The sequence below is a fragment of the Amphimedon queenslandica genome, unplaced genomic scaffold (assembly GCF_000090795.2).
Source record: "Amphimedon queenslandica unplaced genomic scaffold, v1.1 AMPQUscaffold_13434, whole genome shotgun sequence".
Taxonomy (NCBI): domain Eukaryota; kingdom Metazoa; phylum Porifera; class Demospongiae; order Haplosclerida; family Niphatidae; genus Amphimedon; species Amphimedon queenslandica.
Genome location: NW_003546330.1, coordinates 31,246 through 53,536, shown reverse-complemented (window position 1 = coordinate 53,536; position 22,291 = coordinate 31,246). Strand labels below are relative to the sequence as shown.

Sequence of the window (22,291 nt, the reverse complement as noted above, 5' to 3'; positions counted from 1 at the left end):
CCCCTCCCACCTGCTGCAAGATGTCTGCATTAGCTGTAGCTAGACAACGTTTCCTGAATAAGTTTGCCATTGTTACAGGTAAAGCTTGTCACTTGTGCTTTTAAAATGGCTTGTTGTATAAAGGTGGTGCCTCTGGTATTGGTAAAGCAACAGTGGAGCGGCTGGTTGAGGAAGGAGCTACGGTCGGAGTGTTTGACATCAATAAAGAGGCGGGGGAAGCTCTTGCTAGTAAGTGAAGAAAAAGAAAAATACTTTAAAATCATAAAATCATTACAGACACCAGTCCTAATATTCATTATTATTCAGTTGATGTCTCTGAAAGTGAAGCCTGCATTCAAGGAGTGTCCTCTTTCATCGAAAAGAATAACAACAATCCACTTAACTATCTTGTCAATGGTGCAGTGTATTTCGGGTCCAAAGGACTAGAAGCCAAGAGACAAGACTGGGACAAGAGTTTTGCAGTAAATGTCATTGGATATGCTAACATGCTCCAGGCAGTCTATCCTCACATGATTAGGATTCCAGGGCCTCATGGTAAAGCTGTCGTCAACATTGCAAGTATTTCAGCACATCGGGTCCAGCCCACCAGGTGGACTTATGCAGCTACTAAAGGAGCCATCACTCAAATGACGAGGTGCATGGCACTTGACATCTCTAAAGAAAACGTGAGAGTGAATTCAGTGAGTCCTGCATGGGTGTGGTCTCCTGAGGTCTCTAAAGCTGCCGGAGGCGACCGAGAAAAGTGGGAGAAAATTTGGGGCCCATACCACATGCCACGGAGGTTTGCAGAGACAAGTGAGATTGCATCTGCTATTTGTTTCTTACTTTCCGATGATGCGTCTTACGTGACAGCAACAGATCTTCCAGTGGAAGGAGGATATATGAGCATGGGACCCGAGGGACTAGGAGAAGACTCTTCATTTGCTGGAACTGACTATTGAAAGTTCTTGGATTATAATGCTACTATAAAGTGTATTGAATAACTAGACTATTGTGATCATAAATTGTAATAGATTGCTACATCTAGTGATTATAAATGATGATATGGTTCAATTGACAGTTATTAAAGGTAGTCAGCTGTAGTCTTGTCTCTGATCTAACAGAATGTTATGCCATAGTCTCCAGGATCAGGCAAATCAGTTTCAAGATCATTGAATTGATCTCCTTTAACACGATCCTTCACACCACTAGACACTGAGCTAGGCAACTAGAAAAAGTATTATTATTTTTATTTATTTTTAATGAGAAAACAACATTTTCAAATACATACACCCAAGCACAGGGTTTAGGCACAGTGCTCAGTGGATATTCTTAAAGTTGCTCCAAAATTGGGCCAAAGTTCCTGTGCTATTATAGTCCAGGGATTTTGGCCAAATTTTGCCAAAATGAAAAGGAGGGAATTCTCCATTTTTACAATTTTTTCTGATACATATACATGTTCTTATGTTGTGTAACAAGTTTGAGCTGATTCTGATCAAATTTGATTTTTATGAATTTTTAAAGTTGCTATATAAGTGTGTCACAGCTCAGGCCGAGAGCATGCAGCTGCTAAATAAATGTCTCACTTGATCAGTTTCCATTAGTTCTTCGTTGGTTCCACAGTCTTCAGACACGACTCCATTACACTTTTATATTTATAAAAATAATTATTTGTAATCAACTAATGAGTTCAGCTCACGTTTCTCTTAATTGTCACACTCCTTTTCTTCTTGGGTCTAAATCTCTTAAATATTAACTTTTTCTGCTTATTCGTGACCTCCTTCTTCACTAATCCCAGGAAAACCCCACCTGGAGACTTCCTTTAATTATTTGATAAAATAAAAGTTTGAAAATGGCTACTTTTATCTTACTTTCTGTCACCATCACAAGTGGCTATACCTCCTTGTTTCTGGATCTTGGAGGTTTTATTAAATAGCTCTATTGCCCTTGCTACGCCTAAGCTCTTGACAGTACTGTGTATGACGTAATAATTGGGCTAAATATTTAAAATTATTAAATGATAAAACATTTTCAAGAGGTGCTTTACCTCTTTAAGGCAGCGAGCTATTTCTGCAGCTGCTTTGTCTTCAGACGTAGATGAACTTATGTCAGAGAGTTTATGACAATGCAGAGCTGGAGGGAACTTTCTCCTGTCTCCAGACTCCATGTCAGCATCATTAATATTTCAATATTTCATTAATAAATAATTAATTAGTCGTGTCCGTATAATTAGAATTGCCTATCTTTCTGCTGTCAAAAAGTGAACTAAATAGATTATATCTAATAAAAGGAGGGGGAGATTTCAGAATATTTAAAGGAGATATTTACCTTGCAGATTCCGAATAATTGCAGCTGTTTATTGGAGCCATTAATCCAACTAATTTCTGATGTACATGATACCTATTAATAATAATTATAATAATAATAATAATTATTATTATTATTATTATTATTAATATTGTGTACCGTAGTTTTCTTCCTTTGCTTGCCTTAGTGTCAACTTTCTTTTTTACTTTTGCTCGTAAAGACTGAATTTCTAACCATTTCCTATAAACTGTATTAAATGTCTTCTCTCTCTCTCTCTCTCTCTTACTTTCCCATTGACACCTGGTCAGTGTCATTATCAGTAAATGAAGTCTTGGACTGGATTAATTCTCTTAATAACTACAAATTAGAAAAGAGTATCCTAATAGTCAATTTTATTACATTTTCTGATACATATTGATGTCCTTATGCTGTGTAGAAAGTTTGAGTTGATTCCGACTTCAATTTTTTGAGTTACGGCCATTTTAAAAAATGAGCCAAAATCTGAAAAATACCCAAGGCTATAGCCCATGGTTTTTTTCCAAAAAATGGCTCCGAAATCACCCCCAATTTTTATTACATTTTCTGATACATATTGATGTCCTTATGCTGTGTAGAAAGTTTGAGTTGATTCTGACTTCAATTTTTTGAGTTACGGCCATTTTAAAAAATGAGCCAAAATCTGAAAAATACCCAAGGCTATAGCCCATGGTTTTTTTCCAAAAAATGGCTCCGAAATCACCCCCAATTTTTATTACATTTTCTGATACATATTGATGTCCTTATGCTGTGTAGAAAGTTTGAGCTGATTCCGACTTCAATTTTTTGAGTTACGGCCATTTTAAGAAAACACCAAAAATCTGAAAAATACCCAAGGCTATAGCCCATGGTTTTTTTCAAAAAATGGCTCCGAAATCACCCCCAATTTTTATTACATTTTCTGATACATATTGACGTCCTTATGCTGTGTAGTTGATTCCAATCACTACTTTATGAGTTATGGCAGTACAAACCTGATGATAAAAGTCTTCATCATTAAAGATCTCTTCATCAGCGTCGTTGAGGTGAGAGTCTCTTTCAGCCCCTCCCTCTCTCTTCCTCTTCCCTAGGGTGACCAGCTGCTGCTGTGTCCTCTTCAGTTGTGTTCTCTTTCTCAATTTCGCTTGATCTTTCAACGCAAACTCAATATTACTAACAGCTGATTGCTGTCTACTCTGGTATGAATACGACTAAAAAGAATATTAAATAATAATAGTTAATTAATGTATTATTAATTAATTATTATTAATTACTTTCATTGTTAATTTTCCACTGGCCAGTTGGAGTCTAGTGCTCCATTTTTCTAACACTTTGTTTCTATAGCATCGGAGTCTCTTGTGTCTTTTCTCGATGATACCCTCATACCAGTCCCCGCCCTCTTCCTCTTTCTCCTCCTCCTCCTCTGGGGCGGAGTCAAGTGATTTAGCAATCAGCGTTTCTTGTAGCTCAAGTAAATTCCTCATTAGTTTATTCAGACTAGTCTCGCCTACAGCAGTATTATTATTATTATTATTATTATTATTATTATTATTATTATTATTACATTGATTCAAGCTGGTTGATGCTAGTGGTCCACTCTCAGAGAATTTGGTGGCAGTTTCATTCTGAGGCAGCTGGTTCGTAAGACTCAGACACTTCTGTAGCTTAATACGACCTTCCAGTAGCCCATCCCATAAAGCTAAAGAGGGGGAGAGAGAGGAAAAGAGATAAAGAAAAAGAAGGGGATACTTATAATTAATTTATCATTAAGTTGACAATATCTCAATCATTCTTTATCTTTCTCTCTCTATTACCCAATTGATGTTTGACGGCTTTTCCCTTGTCAACATCATCTTCATTAGTAGCAGCTGGAGTGCGTCCTTTATCCAATGGAAGGATGAATACATCTGATGAATCTTCTTGTGAGTCTGACGAAGCTCCTCCTACTTCTCTCTCCTCCTCCTCCTCCTCCTCCTCAGAATCAGTTTCATCATTGTCCCCCTCTCCCTCAGATAATATGTCCTCCCCCTCTTCCTCCTCCTCCCCCTCCTCTCCCTCAGACAATATGTCATCATCACTGCTCTCTATAATTAATCAATAGCCACACCCATTAATTAATTAATGTATCCGTTAATTACCAGGTGTATCATAATCATTCATTTCATCTCTAGAGATGGACTGACCACCATATTTAGGATCTTCTTCTTCTTCTTGACGAGACAACCTTCTCTTATAACCTCCTTCAAAATGGCTGCTGTTTAACTCCCCTTCTTCTTCTTCTTCTTCTTCGTCTCCTTCCAAATATTCTCCTTCACATATTTTTGCTGTCTCCTCCTCCTCTTCTTCTCTCTCATAGTTAGGTCTGGGATCCACCAGTGAGTTTATCTCTTCTGCTAAAGTCCCAGCTTTCTTCTTTCTTCTACTCCACATGTTTCGAATTATTTTCCCGGGAAAATGGGCGTGCCTATTTAATTTGCCGGGAAAAGAGGTTATAAAGTTTGGTTTATTAAGTTTTGTTTTTCTTGGGTGGGGCTCCTGCAAAATGTCAGGTAAGATCAACAAGTTTATTTGAAAGATAGTTTCATTCTTTCATTACAGATGATGGTGGAAGCAGTGTCTATGGTGCATTTGCCTCCAAGTTAGGCTCTGGAGCAGCTAAAGCAGGCAAGAAGTTTGCTCAATCTGAGGCGGGCCGTTCAGCAACAAGAGCAGCTGTCAAAGGAGCTACTGATGCAGCTGTTAAAGATGTCAGTGACCGCTACCTAGGAGGAGGAGGGGGAGGGGATACCTCAAAACCAGCTCCAGCAGTAGCTCCAAAAGCAAAGCCTCGTACCAGTGGCTCTGGTACGACAGCACCTCCTGTTCCAGCTGCTTCCTATAGCTCACCGAATAATGACGAGGACAGCGAGGATGAGTTTGAGAAGTACAGGCGTGACTCTTATTCTACGACACGCCCACCTCCCAAACCCTCTTTCTTCAAACGTTTCAAACCAAACATTAATTTGAAATTATCGGAAGATTCAAGCAGTAAACCAGCTCCAGTTAGGAAACCAAAAAAGAAGATATACAAATACGCTGCAATCGATAAAGCAGACTGGGAGAAACTCCCAACTGCAATGACTCTGTACAACTTCAGGGCTGAGATGAAGTGTGACCTTGAGTTTCGTAAGGGTCAAATCATTCACGTCATTACAAAAACTGACACGACTAACGACTGGTGGGAGGGAAGATTGGAGGACAGGATTGGAATATTTCCTGCTAATTATGTGAAGATGATGTAAAATCTAAAACAGCAACAACATCACTAAATAACAAAGAATACACTGATGTAGTCATTTATAGAAGGTAGTGTTTGTGTATCACTTATTAGCTGTGTCAAAATTAATGTTTTATTTTTTTCTTTTTTAATATGAATAATTTTAAAAAGATTTAATAAAAATAATTATCTGATTAATGACAGTGTTTAAAAAAACAAAACTTCATTTATCATTTATAGCAAAGAGCTGCTGTGTGATAGTAAGAGGCGGATATCATGAAAGGTTTCCAGCCCTTGAGTCCCTCCACTTGTCTTGGGACGCTACTCAAAAACAAGTAGCGATGTCCTTTAGCCTCAGGGTGACCCAGTCTACCGTCACTGCCACACCCCCAGGTAAACACAGCTTCATCGGTCGCCATGGCAACACTATGAATCCCACCACAGGCGACTGAAGTTATCTTGCAACCGTTAAAGTGGGCGGGGTCTATTCTGGTAGGCGTGTCGAGAGACCTGTCGTTCCCATGGCCAAGCTTACACTTGTATCCGTCACCACAAGAAAAGACGTTACCATCTCCAGTAACTATTAGAGTATGGGAATGGTGCTCACCTGCAGAGCAGCTAACATCAGCTACGTTGATCAATGACTCAACTATCCTTGGAACCAACTGATCAGTCTTATCTCCTCCATGACCCAAAGCCCCATCACTTCCCTTACCAGATGTATACAAGAGTCCTTCATTGCTCATAAAACCAGCATGACAATAGCCAGCATGTATTCTAGTTATCTTAACAGACGAGAGAGACTCGATTTGTGTTGGGATAAACCGATCCTCTCTATCTCCGTGTCCAAGGACTCCAAATCTTCCACTGCCCCACGAATAAACTGATCGAGAATCTTTGCTGATTGCAATTGTGTAGTTGAAGCCACAGCTAACCTCTGAAAATAATACCTGTTAGTGTAATATAATGAAGAATCACTTGATAATAATATCAAGATCACATAAAGGCTCTTGGCAATATTTAATAACAGTTATTATTCATTTTTTCTTATTAAAATATGCCGATAGTATTCTTCATACCTTGCATGATACCTGTATCGGTATTGTAGATACTTCAGGTAGTCCATCAGTAGTCCCCAGTACTCCATGTGCTTTGTTGTAACCCCAAGAGAAGATACCCCCACCTGGTGAGACCAAGCACCCATGCCAATGTCCTGCAGATAAGGAGACGATCCTTTCTTTAGTTCTCACGCTAACAGGCTTCAGCGTGCTCTGATCTAACTCTGAGCCATTCCCCAGTCGCCCATGGAGTCCCCTACCGCAAGAGGAGAGGTCAAGAGAGGGTCCGCTACCAACAAGAGTAAAATGAGCCCCGCACGAGACTGCACGGGGCTGGTTCTTGCTGGAATCAGTTAGAATAGGCTGAGGGAGTTCTTTATTTGTGCTCTGACCGTCTCCTAGCTGACCATATTTATTAAATCCCCAAGTAAACAGTCTCACTGTCTTCCTCTCCTTTTCAGCCATTTTCTTTGCAGGAATGAGCCCCACCCAAAAGAGGTGGGGAGTTGCAACACGTGTTGTCACGTGCTAACACGTGGGTTAGCCCCTCCCACACGACATTGCTACTTTATTTGTAAGTTTTAATTTCTTTTTACTTTCTAAGCCTTTCTCACTGTTTATTTTCTCTTAGGCTGTGCACTACATTTTTTCAAATTTTTAGAACCTTTTCTTTACACATCACATGTACTTTTCAAGAGTCAAGACCACCTGGTAACTACGGCAGCCTATACCATTCTTCTCCAGCCTAATGCTGGCAACAATGTGGTAAGTCCTTTAATCATATTACTTGTGCATTATGTTACAAGCGAGTATTATAACTTTTAAGATATAAAATTACACAATTATCATATAGCATGTGATATACAATTCAAATTATTCATTATTAGCTTATCTTTGAGTACAAAGCAGTTTGTGATACTTCCAGTCTTTAATCTGGCACTCGTAAGAGCAGTATCCTTGCATTCCGCAGCTTGAGCACTCATACTCTGATAGTTTCCCACATCGACAGATATCTGGGTTAGGTGTGAAACCGGTTCTTTGCAGTTTCTCGATCCTTTTCTCTCTTCTACTTTGCTTTCTCTGTCTTCTTTCTTCTTTTCTTCTTGCACTCATTACCCTGCAGGTCCTAACATGGTCCGGCCAGTCATCAGTTTGGCATGTCTCTGAGCAGTATCCTTTACCTCGACAGTCAGTACATTCCAGCTCTGCAAACTTACCACACACACAAAGCTCAAGAATAATTGCATCTATTAAAATAATAATAATAATAACAACAACAACAACAATAATAATAATAATTGTAAGAAGCACAGGCTATAGTACACAGTCATTCATTTTTATTCAAAAGTCTCTGCTTTCATGCTGTTTCATGAGTTATGATGAGTATCACTTACTTTTATCAATTGCTTGTATGTACAGTGTCTTCTCTCTTTCTTCAAATCTCTCCAGTTTTATTTCTTCCTCGTTATCAATTTGAACGAGGTCACCAGGTGTATCAGAATTCAGAAACTGAAAGTAAACATCACTGGTCTCCAGCTGATTGCTATCAATAAAGTTATTCCTGAGGTCTTTAAGAGTCGAAGTCGGCTCCAAATAGACTCCTTTCAAATATATCTCCTCCTCAAACTCGTCAGATTCTTCTAAACATAATTGCAACTCATTCTCAGAAGTGGAGTCATCATCTTCTTTCTGAGTCTCCGATTTTTTAGGTTTTTCAACCGGAATTAATTTGATTATCTGCCACCTCAGTTTAGAACCAATCTTTTCTGGCTCCTTGAACTGTCCAACTTCTCCTGATAATTTTATTTATAATAATGTATAATAATTAATACCATTCCACCTTCTTACCTGTCTCTGATTGAAGCTGTTTCCTTCTGATGACTCGTACAAGTGATTTTGATCGTGTTATTGTAAGTGAGTTCTCATCCCCTTCGATGTCAGTATCTTCAACTGGAGCTGCTGATGGATCAATCGGTTGTATCTTTAACTTCCTCTTGTTTGATTTATTCTTCAGTACAAGTATAACAGCTAATACCACAGCAATCACTACAATGCTCAGTATTAGAAGGACTGGTAGCAATATCCACCATATTTGTATTCCTTCTGGTGCTGTAGTTGATACTGGAGAAAATACTACACAGAATAAAGAGATTATTAATCAACATTGGACAGTTTCTTCTTACTTGGTTCGTCACAGTCATCTCCAGTCCATTCATCCAGGCAGTAGCAGGTTCCATTCACATTATCACAGCTGCTGGTTCCGTTAACGCTACAGTTACACGATATGCTGCAATTGAATCCATAGGATCCTTCTGGACAGATATTGTAACAAGTAGAACCAGTATAACCCGCTTGACAGGTACAGTAGCCAGTTATCGGGCTGCATTCTTCAGGAGAACGACAAGTGCAATTTTGTGAGCAATACTTTCCAAAGAAACCATCAGAACAACCTTGATAAAGAGAATAATGTTTGAAATAAAGATTCAGTACTAACTTTCATTGCATGTTGCTCCAACCCATCCATCATAGCAATCACAGGATCCATTAATAAAGTCACAGAGTCCATTCTCACACAAACAATCCTCAAGACATCCCTTGCCCCAGTGTGGAGGCTCACACTCTAAAAATATGAATTCAAATCTTGTCGGTTTAATGCTTTTATTGTTTCTCACTTGTTTGGCAGCTGTCTCCAGCCCAGCCTGGTTCACAGTCACAGTCTCCGTTAACTTGTGAACAGGTTCCTCTTTGATTGCAGCGACAGAACTGTGAGCACTCATACCCCCATAGACCTTGAGGACACACTGTGAATAAAGAAGACATTATTGTGTCATTTATAACTGTTGCTATAATACTTATCTCTCTCTCCTTTGTACATTACATCTTACATTCATTGCAACGTCTTCCATAGTAGCCACTTGGACACTTATCAATGACAGCAATTTCATTTGATAGTTCACAACTGCATTCAACCACAGTAGATGAAACCTACATGTATATATAATTAAAATAGTACATGTACATAGTAATTATTAGCTTGCAATAGTTCATGTACTTACAACAGTAGTGTTAATACATTGGGCCCATTGCTCTGTTACATTATTCCAATAGACACACTCAATGGCTCCACTGTCACTGATTGGATAATACAGTGAGAGGAGAACTGAGACATTCGTCATTAGACTATCAGTAACTCCCTCTTTACTGAATACATCTATCCTAACTGGTTGGGATTTGATGTGATTAGAGAATGGGTTTCCGTTCCAATGGGAATTGAGGACGGCCTGTCTACTTATCATGCAAACTCCTTCACAACTTGTCAAGTTACCCAAAGAACTCAATGTTGTGCAGTATCTTTGGACGTATTCTTTAAAAACCTTCTCACCAAATGTTACAGAGCTGGTGAAAACAGGACAATTGACTTCTCCATCATCACATGCAATGTTGAAGCCCCATGGTGGTATGCTGTAGTAGACCTTCAGGACTCCAAAGTATGGACTTGTTAATGATATAGCTTCGTCCTGTGCTTCTAACTGCTGGCAAAGACCATATCCTATTGTATCTGATATTGCTTGATAGCTTGAATCAATTTGATTTGATATAATGCGATATTGATCATAATTGATTTCATTAGTTCGGTGTGATTCTCCCAATTGATTGTAAATGCTTAGAATCAGCTCAGCCTCTTGCCTTGAAACTCCATTATCAAGAAATACACCACTACTAGCAGTATAACTGGTAACTATGGTCTCCATTCCTTTCAATAATGATGCCACTGTGTCCATTGGTAACTGAATACCTGGAGACAGTGAGAGTTTCAATATATTGAGTACTATTGAAGTGAATGCTTTATGATGTGGTAATTGTGTTGATAAAAGATTTAGAGCAAGATCAATAGATGATATTTTAAAATACCTCACACTGTCCTCACCTCCAGCTACCATGTTACCAGTAGCATTGCTCACTGATGAAAGAAGAACTGTCAAACTCGCTAGTCCTTCAATCCACCTTTTCTCAAGTAGAGAGAGTCTCTGAATATTCTCCATTAAACCCGTCAGGTCTAATACTGTGTCTGGTTGTGAAATACTAATAGACTTCCATGCCATATTGACCGATCCTTTAGTATCAAACACCTCCATAGCTACTAATAGACTGGAATTATCATGAGCTGGTGTTGGAAGAATACTAGAGATATGATCTCTGCCGGTTATTGGTGTCATCCATGTTATCTCCGATATATTGTGACTAAGAGAATATCCATACCTGTACTTCAATGGCATATCATCATGTTCATCAGTCCAATGAATAGCCCTTATTGTGTACAGTGTTATCAATGCTGAACCTCCATTTAAAGGTTCTACTAGTAACTGACCTGATGATGGAGGAGAGCCAGTATATACGTCAACTTCAGCATATCTCCCTCCTTCATCTTCTCCGCTTTCTTTAAAAGACGACAAACGGAATTTGTATTTGTTATTAGGTAGCAGAGCACCTCCTGGTATTACGAGTGCTACTGGGTTTGAGAAACCTTTGTGTTCCGATGAAGAAAGGAGGGCGTGGTTCTCTTCACTGATTGATTCTAAGTAGCTTGTTATTCTAATTGAAGTTTTATTTGGCCCAAGAGTGTCACTGATATTTATATAAGCATATCCTAATGAAAAGCAGAGATTTGATTGATTAGAGTGAATTATTATTACATTTTCTGATGCATATACATGTTCTTATGTTGTGTAGAGAATTTGAGCTGATTCCGATCAAAATTGTAATTATTAAAAATGATGATATCAGCTCAGTTTAAACTAACATGTTTTGCTATTTTGTGTGGTCGGTATGTGCTACATGTACGTGTACATGTAAACATGTGCAACGACATGTATAGCCATGTACATGTACACGATAATGATAATGGAATGACATTCTTGTCCTCATAGCTACAGTGGATCATGTAGCTACAGCAGATCATGTAGCATATTATGTTGTTTGTGGTTTTGGTGTACATGTCTCTATCACATGTTCATTGTTGACAGTTGTTCTATAGGCAGGACCATCTCTCATTACAACCTAATGCATTCCAATCTTGTTATCATTAGACTTCACTAGACAAATCACTTGTCACACATCAAAAGAATTAGTAACTATATTCGTTTGTTTGTTTGATTTTGAGTTATGAATAACTAAACACATCAGTGCTAATATTATATGTATATTAGTAGCTGTCATTTTGTTTGAACTAGAGAGATTCATGCAACACAATAATCTAATGGATGCTTAGTTACACTCCTCTCTCTCCCTCTCTCCCTCCCTCTCTCTCCCTCTCTCTTCCTCTCTCTCTCTCTCTCCTTTACCTGCTGTTCTAATACAGTTCCATGTCACTGATCCACTTCCAACTGATCTCACTCTCCCTCTTATTGCAGTCGTTCTATGAGTGGCCACAGGCGTTGATGATCCCATCAAATACACTAAAGTAACGTTACTATCATTATTGATATTACTTATGATAATCTTCTGGCTGGTATTATATTGAATTGATTGACTATAGAAACTTGCCGTTATTTCATACGAACCAGCAGATAGTAAGAGGCCAGGTATATAGTTCTGAAATGAAGAGTGTTGGTGAAAGATACCAGTTCCACCACAAGTGCCATTATTCATCTCATTTCTACAACTCCAAATAACTTCATTTTCATGAGCTGTTTGTCCCAAACTAGGATTGATATCTAATCTCAATGGAATGTTGTCCTTCACATCATAAAGAACAACATTGCCACCTTGAATGACAGAGCTGTCTATCTTAGCTGATTCTCTGCTCAAGATCAAAGTGACATTACTTGTTATGTTAGTCGTGAGTGTTCCTGATGTGACACTTATTGTCAACAGGTAATGATCCTGTTCTCTCAGCGTGTGAGGGGGGAGCAAGATTAGAGGTGATTTAAAGGTAACATGGCGACTGGTAAACCCCGTAAGAGGGACAAAACTCATGTTCTCAGTTTGTAGCAGCCATTGATAGTACAACGAAGAGTTTAATATCATACAATAATTCACCAGCATTGTCTCTATTAATAGCTCTTTATTTGGAGCTATTCTCTTCTCTCTTCCACCAATCACTGTTATCAGAGGTGTGTTGGGGTCTGTGGTTGGATCTTTTGTTAAAGTGATGTTTTTTGTGTCCTTGTGTCCTAAATAATTCTGGACAGTTAAAGTGAAAGTATAGTCGGTATAATCAGTAAATAATGATGATGATAGAGTAATGGTTGCTTGCTCTGTGAAACCTTTTGGTAGTGCATCTTGTATTGAGTATAATGACTCCAGTTCATCTTCTGATCCTGATCCAATAGTATCAGTACTGGTTATATTCCATTCATAAAGCATTGGAGCTGGTCCAGGATATAGAGAGCTTGAGGCATGCAGGGTTATATTACCACAAGTTGGTATGGTTTGTGGGTGTTCTATGATTGCTACTGGTAGCAGATCAACTCTGTTAGATTGTACAGTCACGTTTCCTTGAGAATGCTTAGAGAATGCTACATAACGGGTACGTAAGCTATTATGTATCAAGCCAAGTACTGAGCCAGGGTTTATTGTATTGTTGATACCCAGTTTTATCTCTATGCCTCTTTGTAGCGTGTTCAACCAATCACATTTCGCTCTGTCTCCAAGCGACTCTACTGAACTGCTGGTAAATATAAGATTACAGTTTATACTATTAGAAATGCTTGTAGAATTAAGCTCTTCTCCTCCTATTTCAACTTCTCTGTCGAAAGTGAGGATTATTGATGAGTATGACGGCTCATATGAGGAGGACACTGGATGAGGAGGAGTAGCAAAATATGTAAACAAGTTTGTTATGTTATAGTCTAAAGTTGATAGTCTTGATACAGTCTGACCATTCAAGTATACGTCAAGGATAACTTGATATGTCATTGACTGTGGCGGTAGCTCACACTGAATGCGACTGGTATTGTAATAGACTCCAGGGAATGAGGTCGTCCCAATGTTACACGTAATACTAGTGGTGTTTACAAATCCGTTACCATAGAGATTAACAATTGTCGACTCTGTCCTGTAGCCCCAGTTTGGTTGGATGGATGTGACGTTTATGGTCCCCAAGTCAAACATTGTTATATTAATGTGGCCAGCTGCTCCTTTCACTGACAGTAGCATTGTGTTGTTTCCATTTTCTTTGATTGACGATATCTGCTCTGAACTGACAGCTGGTACCACACACGTCATGTACGTATTATTAATGATAGTATTAACATCAAATGTTATTGCTAATAAACTTGACAATGTCAATTGGCATCTTGGTTCAGGTATATTCAGGAACCCTGTTCCATTAACATGAAATGTCGTGCCGCCAGCATAAGGGCTACTGGTCGGGTGGACACTGGTCAAATCTGCTGCCTCTGCTACATGTGTACTTGTTTTGAATATCAGTTCGTTGCCTAGCAACATGATGTACATGTAAATAAACATTCGGAGGTTGAGTGGGGAGTAGCTCATGATGAACAGTATAAGATGATAATAACTCTCTCTCTATCGATGTTTGTTATGGTCACAGTTTGACCTAAATAAAAAATAATAATGATGATGATAATGATTGTTGTTACTGTTATTGTTTAGCATTAATGATTTTGTGTGATGAATAGTCTGAGAGCTTTGTGTAGGAGGAAAGCTACACTGCCATAGTACAATTCCAAGGAATGCAGGGAGAGGAGAGGCGTTAACTTTAAAAACTAATTTTCAAATAACTTCCGTTCCTCAACAATAAACTCGAGACATTCTCTGGAAGTCTGTCTCTGTCTCTTCTCGCTCTCGCTCTCTCCTCTCTCCTGAGTCCTGACCCGTGGAAGAAGCAGGCACTCCATCCACTCACCTTTAGTGGTTCCAGGACCTGCTGCTATCAGATAGCGAACGACAGCGCAGCTACACAGTCAAGAACAGTCTCCTCTCTCTCCTCCGTTTCTCTGCTGGGAGGTGTATGAATATCAGTTGGAGAAGAGATAGTGTCATTCATATGTTTACTCGTGAATATCAGCAACCATATCCATTATAATAATTTTAACACAAAGTCATATTATTTTTAGTAAGTCCAGAGAGACAGCACATGTACATTAATACATCTTTCTCTAGATTCAGACCTACAGACAATATGTACTCCTCATCGACCCTTTCCTCCTCCTCCTCTCCCTCATTCACCAACAGACGTGGGAACATCAAGTTCTCATCGGCAAAATTCTCAACTGCTTTGCCACGTCCACGAAGGACAGGAGGACTCCTCTCGTTTCGTAGCACCAGAAGATCAGCACCACGACCGACTCGTGTCAAGGCAATATTTGACAGCATTCTTAAAGGATATGTGTATGTTTCTCTCTCTCTCCCTCCCTCCCTCTCTCTCTCTTTCTTTCTATGTATTATAATGTCGGTATGTTTGGAATCCTTGCTCTATAGCTGTTTCTTGTTTGCTACACTGTCACTTCTTATAAACTTACCAGTAGGCCAATAACAGCATTAGATAATGTCATGGAGTAGTTCTAGTGTGTATTAGGAAGAGTAATTCATTATTATATTATAATGAGTCCTTCTTACTATCACTATTAGTACTATAATGTGTAATGTGATAATCTTGGTGTGGCAATTTATTACTAGTCTGTGAGTGGTTGTTGTCATTTGTCACTGACTCTCTTTTACTGTCAGTGCAGTGAGATTTATCTAAACATACAACACCATTATGGCCCCGTTTTTAAATTGTGTGGTCTTCTTTTGACGGGTGTATCTCATTTTCTCAAGCAAGCATTAGAAAAGTGGCTCAGTTGTTCTCCAGTTAATCTTCCCCTCCCTCTCTCTCTCTCTTTCCTTCCCTACATGTACTTGTACTTGTAATAGTTTATTTATTTGTTATCACCTCTTCCCTTCTCTTCATGCATGATTACCATCTGCAAAGAGCGGAACTCAACTCTCCTGCTCTACCTAAGCAGCTGTTATACATATACAGTGTAATATGTACATTCTTTTTAGAATAAATGATACATGAGATTGGAATTTGCATATAATGAAGGATACATTACATTTATGTACTTCTTTTTGATTCTGATATTCAATTACTGATTATTGTGGCTTATCTTTTTTGTTTTTTTATTTTTGTTATATTCTTGTCTCCTCTAGTGATGGTATTGGTGCTGTCAAAGGTATTGTGGACAGTATGAAAGAGCAGCTGCCATCAGAAGAGGACCAGTTTACTCAATCAATCAGCAGCAGACAGCACTACTTCATGGATAGAGATAAAGTAGGATATTTTCCTTAAATCCACTGATGTATTTCATCCTCTCTCTCTCTCAGAGTTTAAAAGCTTTGGAACGTAAGATCAGGACATTAGAAGTACAGAAAGACAGGGTAAGATATTACAGCAACACTTTAAAATGAAACTTTGTTCTATGACAGATTGAGGAACTCAGAGATGAATATCTCCTCAAACTAAAGCTGAGAGAAGGTTAGAATAGATTTGGTGTTAATTTATAATCCTTTAATGCTGTAGCAGCTGCTAATTTGAATAACTGAATTCTCTTGTTTAGGTGCTTTTAATCTGGCACAGGCACTGTCTAACAGACCTTCAAGAACTGGCAAGGAGAAGTTAAATGAAGCAAGGATTGAACAGAAAGAACTTTCTGAGGTACAAAAAATAGAGAAAATGGATAAAAATAAAATCTTTTAGGATCTTTGTGACATTGAAGATGAACTTGAAACAAAGCTTGGAGTGTTTAAAGTCAGAATTAATAGTAAGTAGAGAGTAACAAGCAAGAAAAGGCAAAAAAAAGAGCAAGTTCACACAGCAAAAAAGAAAAAAAAAGGAGCGTGGAGAATCCGGGCATCGATCCCGGTACCTCTCGCATGCTAAGCGAGCGCTCTACCATTTGAGCTAATTCCCCAAAGCTTGGACTTCCTGTCTTTCTCTAACATTTTATAGTGCACGCATGATTATGGCTTTTCTTTAAAAATGACTTATAGTCACTTCCGATTTTACTGATGCATAATGATGTCCTTATGGAAAACTTGAGCTGATTCCAACTTAAATTTTTCAAGTTATGACCATTTTTAAAATGAGGGAATTTTTGAAAAATATCCTGTAACTGTAGCCGTTTCTATCATAGATTTCTCCACTTTACCTCGGACCACAACAGCGAGTGAAGTGATAGAGACACAACTGAAACTGTCCAGTCAAAAATGGAAGGCAAAGTGTAAGATTGGAAAACACCAGCAGCAAATGTGGCAAGACAATGACGTTAGTCTTTGAAATGATAATAATTAAGAGAATGGACTTTCTCTCTCTCTTTATTCAGATATTTTTGTTGTGCAAGTTAACGGACGAATTATTTTTAAAAGTTATTGAAGTGAAGAGGATTCAAGGAAATAATTTGATTGGCTCCGTCAAGTGTCAGACGAGAGAATTCTTTACCTTTTCACCTCAAGTGAGAATAAGACCCAATTCCTTGTGACATTGGACCTTTTTAGGTTGTCACAGTAACTCTACCAGCTGTCCATAATATTAAATTGAACCTTGAGATAAGATGGAGGTTAGCTTTAAATTACATGTACATATACTGACCTTACTGCCCCCCCTCCCTCTCTCTCTCTCTCTCTCCCTCCCTCTCTCTCTCCCCCTCTCTCTCAGTCCATTGATAGCTGATGATTTCTTATCTGATCTTGATCTTAAACCCATTTATTGTCACATTGGTGCTCCTATAGCCCCAGGACCTCACAGGTTAACACACACACCTCACAGTCTAGTTGCCTACAACACACACACCCTCACCTTTACTTTACAACCTATTCTTATTGTATCTGTATAGCTAGTAAAGACATTTGTTATTTTGCTAGCCATTCATCAAAATAAAACTGGCCATTTTGAGCCATTATGTGCATACTCAATGGCACATGGCCACAGATTCACCAAATTAAAACCAGCCAGTCAGCAATTCTGCTATAATAAACAGTATCATTAATTCATTATCTCATGTACAGGTACATGTACATGAGATAATTGATTTATTACATTATGAAGTGTCTGACTCAAAGTCTGTGGCAATACTACACATTAGTATCATTGGTATCATTGGTATGTACACACTGCAAGGTCATGCTCCTCTTAACTGATCCAATTTAACATCAAAAGATGGTTACAATTCTTTTATTAAGTACAGCAACTTATTGAGCTTCACTTAATCTTGTATATGTACATGTACAAGTATGTATTCAGTACTATTCACTGAGTGTGTGTGTGTGTTCTTTAGGCTAAGTAATGTCTCAAGGTCTCATGGTAAAGCTGGTTCTAGAGATAAAGAAAAGAAAAGATCAAAAGATAGTTCGATTGAAAAGATACGAATAAGAACTGAGGTAATTTTAATAATAATAATAATGATAATAATAATAATAATAGTAATAATTACATACTTCCTTTCTCCCCCCACTCTCTCTCTCCAGTCTCCTGAGCTCTTGTTCAAGAGTAGCGGCAGTTTTGATGCTAAAGCTGAAAAGGCTCGTCCAAAAAGTACCTCAGACTTGCTGAGTAAGCAGATTATTCCACCTGACCTGAACGATGTCAAGAGAGTATCAAAGAACAGAATGTTTGAAAGTGAGTCTAGTTTATATCATTATTTATTTATTTATTTATTTATTAGGTTCTTTATCCCAACCTTCTGATTCTTCCCCTCTCCTCCAGCGACACCAGAGGAGCAGTAGTGCCGGTAAATCACATGACACTCACACGACCTTTACATGTACATGTACACCAGGTTGTCGTACAGCTGCTAGAGTATCAGTATCAGGTGTGAGCTCGGATCATGAGATTGTTAGTTTAGAATCAACAGGATCTGAAGGGGGCGGGGCAGGGGGAGGGGCTTCTCCAGGGAACACAGTTCGTCCTCAGAATATCTCATTATCCTCTCTACTGGAGTCAGTGCTGCTGGCTCTTGAGGAACCTAAAGGTATTCAGTACACTCCAGTATACTTCTGTATATTTCAGTATATTATTTGTATATTTCCGTTCACAGAGCAGTACAACGAGCTGAGAGCATTAGAGACTCAACTAATGAGACTACAGACTGCTTTAAGAGTACGTGCAAAATTATAAATAAAATAAAAGAATAAAAATATGCACACAAATACTGTTATTCATGCAACCTTTACATGTAGTGTATTTAATATAGTCAACTGTATAGATGTACATGTACATACTTGTATATGTACATGTACATGTACGTATTCATTATAATCCTTTCATTCTCTCCCTAGGGAGGTAGATTGGTCAAGGCTCCATCAGTGACTCTTAGTGAGAGCAATGCTCTTGATTCTTTTGATTTCTTAGACACTGGACTCACCTCTGGGGATGAGCCCTCAGATCAAAGAAGAGGCTCACACCAGCTCGCTCAGATATCAGAGGGCGTGGCAATGGGTGGAGCTTCACCAGCGTCAACCCATACCGGCAGTACAAAGTCCCTGGAAGGTACCAAGACAGAGTCTTTCAGTGACTTTATATCGTTACAAGAAGAACTGTTGGCATCATCAAGCACTGATGGGAAGAGGGAACAGGCCTCTCTCTCTCCTACTGCTGACGGGGGCCCTGTTGTTGTCAAGGAGACGACAGGAAGTGAGTCAATAGATCGGGTTTTAATGCAGCACCTCCTCCACTGTGAATTCTTATTACAAGTAAGTGACATTGTGGAGGAGAACTGTCTTTAGGTGACTCTCTCTCTCTCCCTCTCCAGCACTTACAGGCTATAGGTCCTCTTAACCACAAACTGTCCGTTGGACTCAAGAAGTTGTTTCATGAGGCGGAGATCATACGAGACTTGTTGAACTATGCAGCCGATGTTGAGAACATTCCAAGAATAGAACAAAGTACAGAGAGGGACAGTACAGCTAGTATACAGTATATGTTGTATTTTCTCTTCTGATAGTTCTGCCCGAGTTAGCTGCTTCAGATCATCTGTTTCGTTTCTGGAAGTCTGTGGCCGTCAAAGATGATGTAAGTGTGACATGTGCTTGTACCTGGTCTGTACCGGTTATTAAAACCTGTTTTACAGGATCTGTGTGTTAGTTGCGGCCTCTTTGTGATTGCACTGGACGAGAAGTACGGACAAGGACTTTGGACTGACTTCCCTGAGATTGCAAATAAAGGTATCTGGATCAGTGTTAATACATGTATATCAGTGTTAAGATCAATTTAAATATATCAGTGATAAGATCAGTGTTAGTGTTAAGATCAGTGTTAATACATCAGTGTTAGCATTAATGATATTTTTCTTTTTTAGTATTTTCTGAATTATTAACTCGAGTGCTTGATCTTGAAGGAGACGAGTGTGATCCGGTTGAAAATAAAATGGCAGTCACTGTATATCAGTACTGCTCCTTCTTCCTTCAAATTGGCAGCACTAAAGCAATACCCAAAGCATTGAAGGAGATTGCACAAGAAAGTATGTTATTTATTTATTTGTTTATTTATTTATTTATTATTATTAATTAGTGAGTATAACTGAGGGGCTGCGAGATGGTGACGCTGAATCAAGGGCGAAAATAGTAAATTATTAGTAAATTATTAGTCTTTAATCCAGTAAATTCACAATTAATGTACTTGCATGTATTCCTCTGTACATTAGGCAGGCCTATTGCCTACTTATCCGTTCAATCATGGGGCACTAATTGCAGCTGCTTATCTGATGACTGATAGACAAACTAAAGATGCAGCTGGTAAATGATTCACTTCTTATCACTTCTTATCACTTCTTGTTCATTACTTTCTTTAGTGGCTTATTTGAGTAACTTTGCTGGTAACAGTCCCTGGAGAGCTAAGGTATAAACATTCATCATATAATGATGTCCTTATGCTGTGTAGAAAGTTTGAGCTGATTCCAACTTGAATTTTTAAAGTTATGGCCATTTTAAAAAATGAGCCAATTTCTGAAAAAATCCCTGTACTATAGCCCATGGTTTTTTCCAAAAAATGGCTCCGGAATCACTCCCAATTTTTATTACATTTTCTGATACATAATGATGTCCTTATGCTGTGTAGAAAGTTTGAGCTGATTCCGACTTTAATATTTCAATTTATGGCCATTTTTAAAAATGAGCCAATTTCTGAAAAAATCCCTGTACTATAGCCCATATGGTTTTTTCCAAAAAATTGCTCCGAAATCACCCCCAATTTTTATCACATTTTCTGATACATATTGATGTCCTTATGCTGTGTAGAAAGCTTGAGCTGAATCCAACTTGAATTTTTAAAGTTATGGCCATTTTTAAAAAATGAGCCAATTTCTCAAAAATACCCAAGGCTATTAGTAACGCGGTAGCATTACTAAGTAGGATTCACCCCCAAACAAAATGGCTGCCACGACTTTTGCAGCCTTGCTATACCGGGAAAACGAGCTCCTATGCTTACCATAGCCCATGGTTTTTTTCCAAAAAATGGCTCCGAAATCACCCCTAATTTTTATCACATTTTCTGATACATATTGATGTCCTTATGCTGTGTAGAAAGTTTGAGCTGATTCCAACTTCAATTTTTCAAGTTACTGCCATTTTAGGAAAATGTCAAAATTCTGAAAAAATGGCTGCAAAATCACCCTCAGTTTCTATTACATTATCTGATATTTATGTACGTGTTTGCTCCTCTGTAGGCTATACAGTATTACATTGAATCGTTGGAGCATTCTGATCAGGCAGTCCGTATTGGGGCTTGTCATGCACTTGGACAATTGAAAGTGGGTTTTAAATATCCAAAATTTTATATGATTGAGGTATCAAAATTAATTGTACGTAGGCGGAACAAGCGGTGAAGCAGCTGAAGTATTTGGAGAAGGTTGATTTCTCTCCTGTCAAGGCAGCTGCAAGTCAAGCACTGAGAGAACTAGGTATGAATGAATTAATAAATAAAATAATGATGATTATTTTTGAACTTTGTTAGATGATTCTTTATCAAAAGAGGGATCTGTCCTTACCGTCTCTCTAGTGGAACGAGGAGGAGGAGGAGGAGGAACACCTGCTGATCCCTTTCTTGTTAAATTAGGACAATTCAATGGAAAACTGAGTGGAGCCTCAGGAGGCATGGCAGATATACCACGTACAAGAAGTGCCGAGTGTATATTATTGTTGGACTCAAATGACTACAGAACAAAATTATAGTTTAAATAAATATAACCATCGTCTATAATAGTAATGCATAATTTTATTTCAAAATCTACTCTCACTCCCTCTCTTTCTCTTTACAGATTTTATCACTTGCAATTGTTGTGTCTAATCTAAAATAATGTATCTCTTGTCTCTTGACCAAAACCTCTCTCTCTCTCTTCACTTGTGTGTTACCATTCAAAATTATAATTATCATTATACCTAAATAATTATTATTAATTGAGTGGGTGTGTTCACATGATAGCTTGCGCTGTTATAAATGCAGCATGAAGTTGCTTTTGCAGCATTGCTTCTGTCATGGCTTCATTGGCTGCTGCTTTCGTAGATTTATTTAAAGTTCCACTCGCAATCAGAAGACTCAATGGCTGGAGGCAAGTAGATGAAGACGAGAAGTGGGCCGACAAAGCAGTCCAGTCATTAGTGAAGAAAATAAAGAATCGCAGAGGAATGATAAATGAACTTGAGCGAGCACTAAAGGATAAGGACGATGGAACAGGGT

General features: G+C 38.5%; 7 protein-coding genes and 1 non-coding gene across 9 annotated transcripts; 3 read left to right on the top strand and 5 right to left on the bottom strand.

The window, feature by feature from the left end:
• Nucleotides 1-8: 8 nt before the first annotated feature.
• LOC100635227 (3-oxoacyl-[acyl-carrier-protein] reductase FabG-like) lies at nucleotides 9-1,057 on the top strand. 2 transcript variants are annotated; one of them, XM_019995746.1, is made up of 3 exons: nucleotides 9-78; nucleotides 124-228; nucleotides 307-1,057. In XM_019995746.1, the coding sequence occupies exons 1-3, from the start codon at nucleotides 21-23 to the stop codon at nucleotides 939-941; spliced, it is 798 nt and encodes a 265-aa protein (XP_019851305.1). In that variant the 5' UTR covers nucleotides 9-20; the 3' UTR covers nucleotides 942-1,057. The 2 variants fall into 2 exon arrangements, with proteins under 2 accessions (XP_019851305.1, XP_011403583.1); XM_011405281.2 differs by having other exon boundaries at nucleotides 277-1,057.
• LOC100635104 (protein AATF-like) lies at nucleotides 972-4,785 on the bottom strand. Its single transcript, XM_003386125.2, has 13 exons — nucleotides 4,440-4,785; nucleotides 4,116-4,385; nucleotides 3,866-4,000; nucleotides 3,576-3,808; nucleotides 3,297-3,512; nucleotides 2,573-2,643; nucleotides 2,446-2,526; nucleotides 2,308-2,379; nucleotides 2,027-2,259; nucleotides 1,851-1,975; nucleotides 1,679-1,799; nucleotides 1,566-1,625; nucleotides 972-1,207 (listed from the first exon to the last, which is right to left on the bottom strand). Exons 1-9 carry the CDS (start codon nucleotides 4,729-4,731, stop codon nucleotides 2,187-2,189), a joined length of 1,443 nt encoding a protein of 480 aa, XP_003386173.1. The 5' UTR covers nucleotides 4,732-4,785; the 3' UTR covers nucleotides 972-1,207; nucleotides 1,566-1,625; nucleotides 1,679-1,799; nucleotides 1,851-1,975; nucleotides 2,027-2,186.
• Nucleotides 1,097-2,146, bottom strand: LOC105312545 (phosphorylated adapter RNA export protein-like). The gene is made up of 5 exons (XM_011405280.1): nucleotides 2,027-2,146; nucleotides 1,851-1,975; nucleotides 1,679-1,799; nucleotides 1,566-1,625; nucleotides 1,097-1,207 (listed from the first exon to the last, which is right to left on the bottom strand). Exons 1-5 carry the CDS (start codon nucleotides 2,144-2,146, stop codon nucleotides 1,097-1,099), a joined length of 537 nt encoding a protein of 178 aa, XP_011403582.1.
• Nucleotides 4,786-4,794: 9 nt separating the features above from the next.
• LOC105312544 (LAS seventeen-binding protein 3-like) lies at nucleotides 4,795-5,743 on the top strand. The gene is made up of 2 exons (XM_011405279.2): nucleotides 4,795-4,850; nucleotides 4,900-5,743. Exons 1-2 carry the CDS (start codon nucleotides 4,844-4,846, stop codon nucleotides 5,580-5,582), a joined length of 690 nt encoding a protein of 229 aa, XP_011403581.1. The 5' UTR covers nucleotides 4,795-4,843; the 3' UTR covers nucleotides 5,583-5,743.
• LOC105312543 (ultraviolet-B receptor UVR8-like) lies at nucleotides 5,725-7,101 on the bottom strand. The gene is made up of 2 exons (XM_011405278.2): nucleotides 6,637-7,101; nucleotides 5,725-6,507 (listed from the first exon to the last, which is right to left on the bottom strand). Exons 1-2 carry the CDS (start codon nucleotides 7,078-7,080, stop codon nucleotides 5,788-5,790), a joined length of 1,164 nt encoding a protein of 387 aa, XP_011403580.1. The 5' UTR covers nucleotides 7,081-7,101; the 3' UTR covers nucleotides 5,725-5,787.
• A 308-nt stretch (nucleotides 7,102-7,409) lies between these two features.
• Nucleotides 7,410-14,562, bottom strand: LOC109581544 (uncharacterized). Its single transcript, XM_019995743.1, has 10 exons — nucleotides 14,486-14,562; nucleotides 11,958-14,176; nucleotides 9,672-11,263; nucleotides 9,501-9,600; nucleotides 9,288-9,416; nucleotides 9,110-9,235; nucleotides 8,799-9,065; nucleotides 8,464-8,748; nucleotides 8,010-8,408; nucleotides 7,410-7,862 (listed from the first exon to the last, which is right to left on the bottom strand). Exons 2-10 carry the CDS (start codon nucleotides 14,110-14,112, stop codon nucleotides 7,504-7,506), a joined length of 5,412 nt encoding a protein of 1,803 aa, XP_019851302.1. The 5' UTR covers nucleotides 14,113-14,176; nucleotides 14,486-14,562; the 3' UTR covers nucleotides 7,410-7,503.
• On the top strand, nucleotides 14,368-21,908 carry LOC100634980 (protein FAM65B-like). The gene is made up of 27 exons (XM_019995744.1): nucleotides 14,368-14,695; nucleotides 14,743-14,970; nucleotides 15,775-15,895; nucleotides 15,949-16,002; nucleotides 16,051-16,099; nucleotides 16,182-16,279; nucleotides 16,322-16,385; nucleotides 16,758-16,888; nucleotides 16,947-17,075; nucleotides 17,119-17,180; nucleotides 17,279-17,368; nucleotides 17,898-18,000; nucleotides 18,088-18,238; nucleotides 18,285-18,350; nucleotides 18,399-18,590; nucleotides 18,657-18,718; nucleotides 18,898-19,311; nucleotides 19,371-19,503; nucleotides 19,563-19,630; nucleotides 19,689-19,782; nucleotides 19,917-20,078; nucleotides 20,129-20,181; nucleotides 20,262-20,352; nucleotides 20,409-20,455; nucleotides 21,282-21,365; nucleotides 21,425-21,515; nucleotides 21,569-21,908. Exons 2-27 carry the CDS (start codon nucleotides 14,762-14,764, stop codon nucleotides 21,784-21,786), a joined length of 3,036 nt encoding a protein of 1,011 aa, XP_019851303.1. The 5' UTR covers nucleotides 14,368-14,695; nucleotides 14,743-14,761; the 3' UTR covers nucleotides 21,787-21,908.
• Trnaa-agc (transfer RNA alanine (anticodon AGC)) lies at nucleotides 16,463-16,535 on the bottom strand. The gene has a single exon. It is a non-coding gene; the product is annotated as a tRNA-Ala (tRNA).
• Nucleotides 21,909-22,291: the final 383 nt, after the last annotated feature.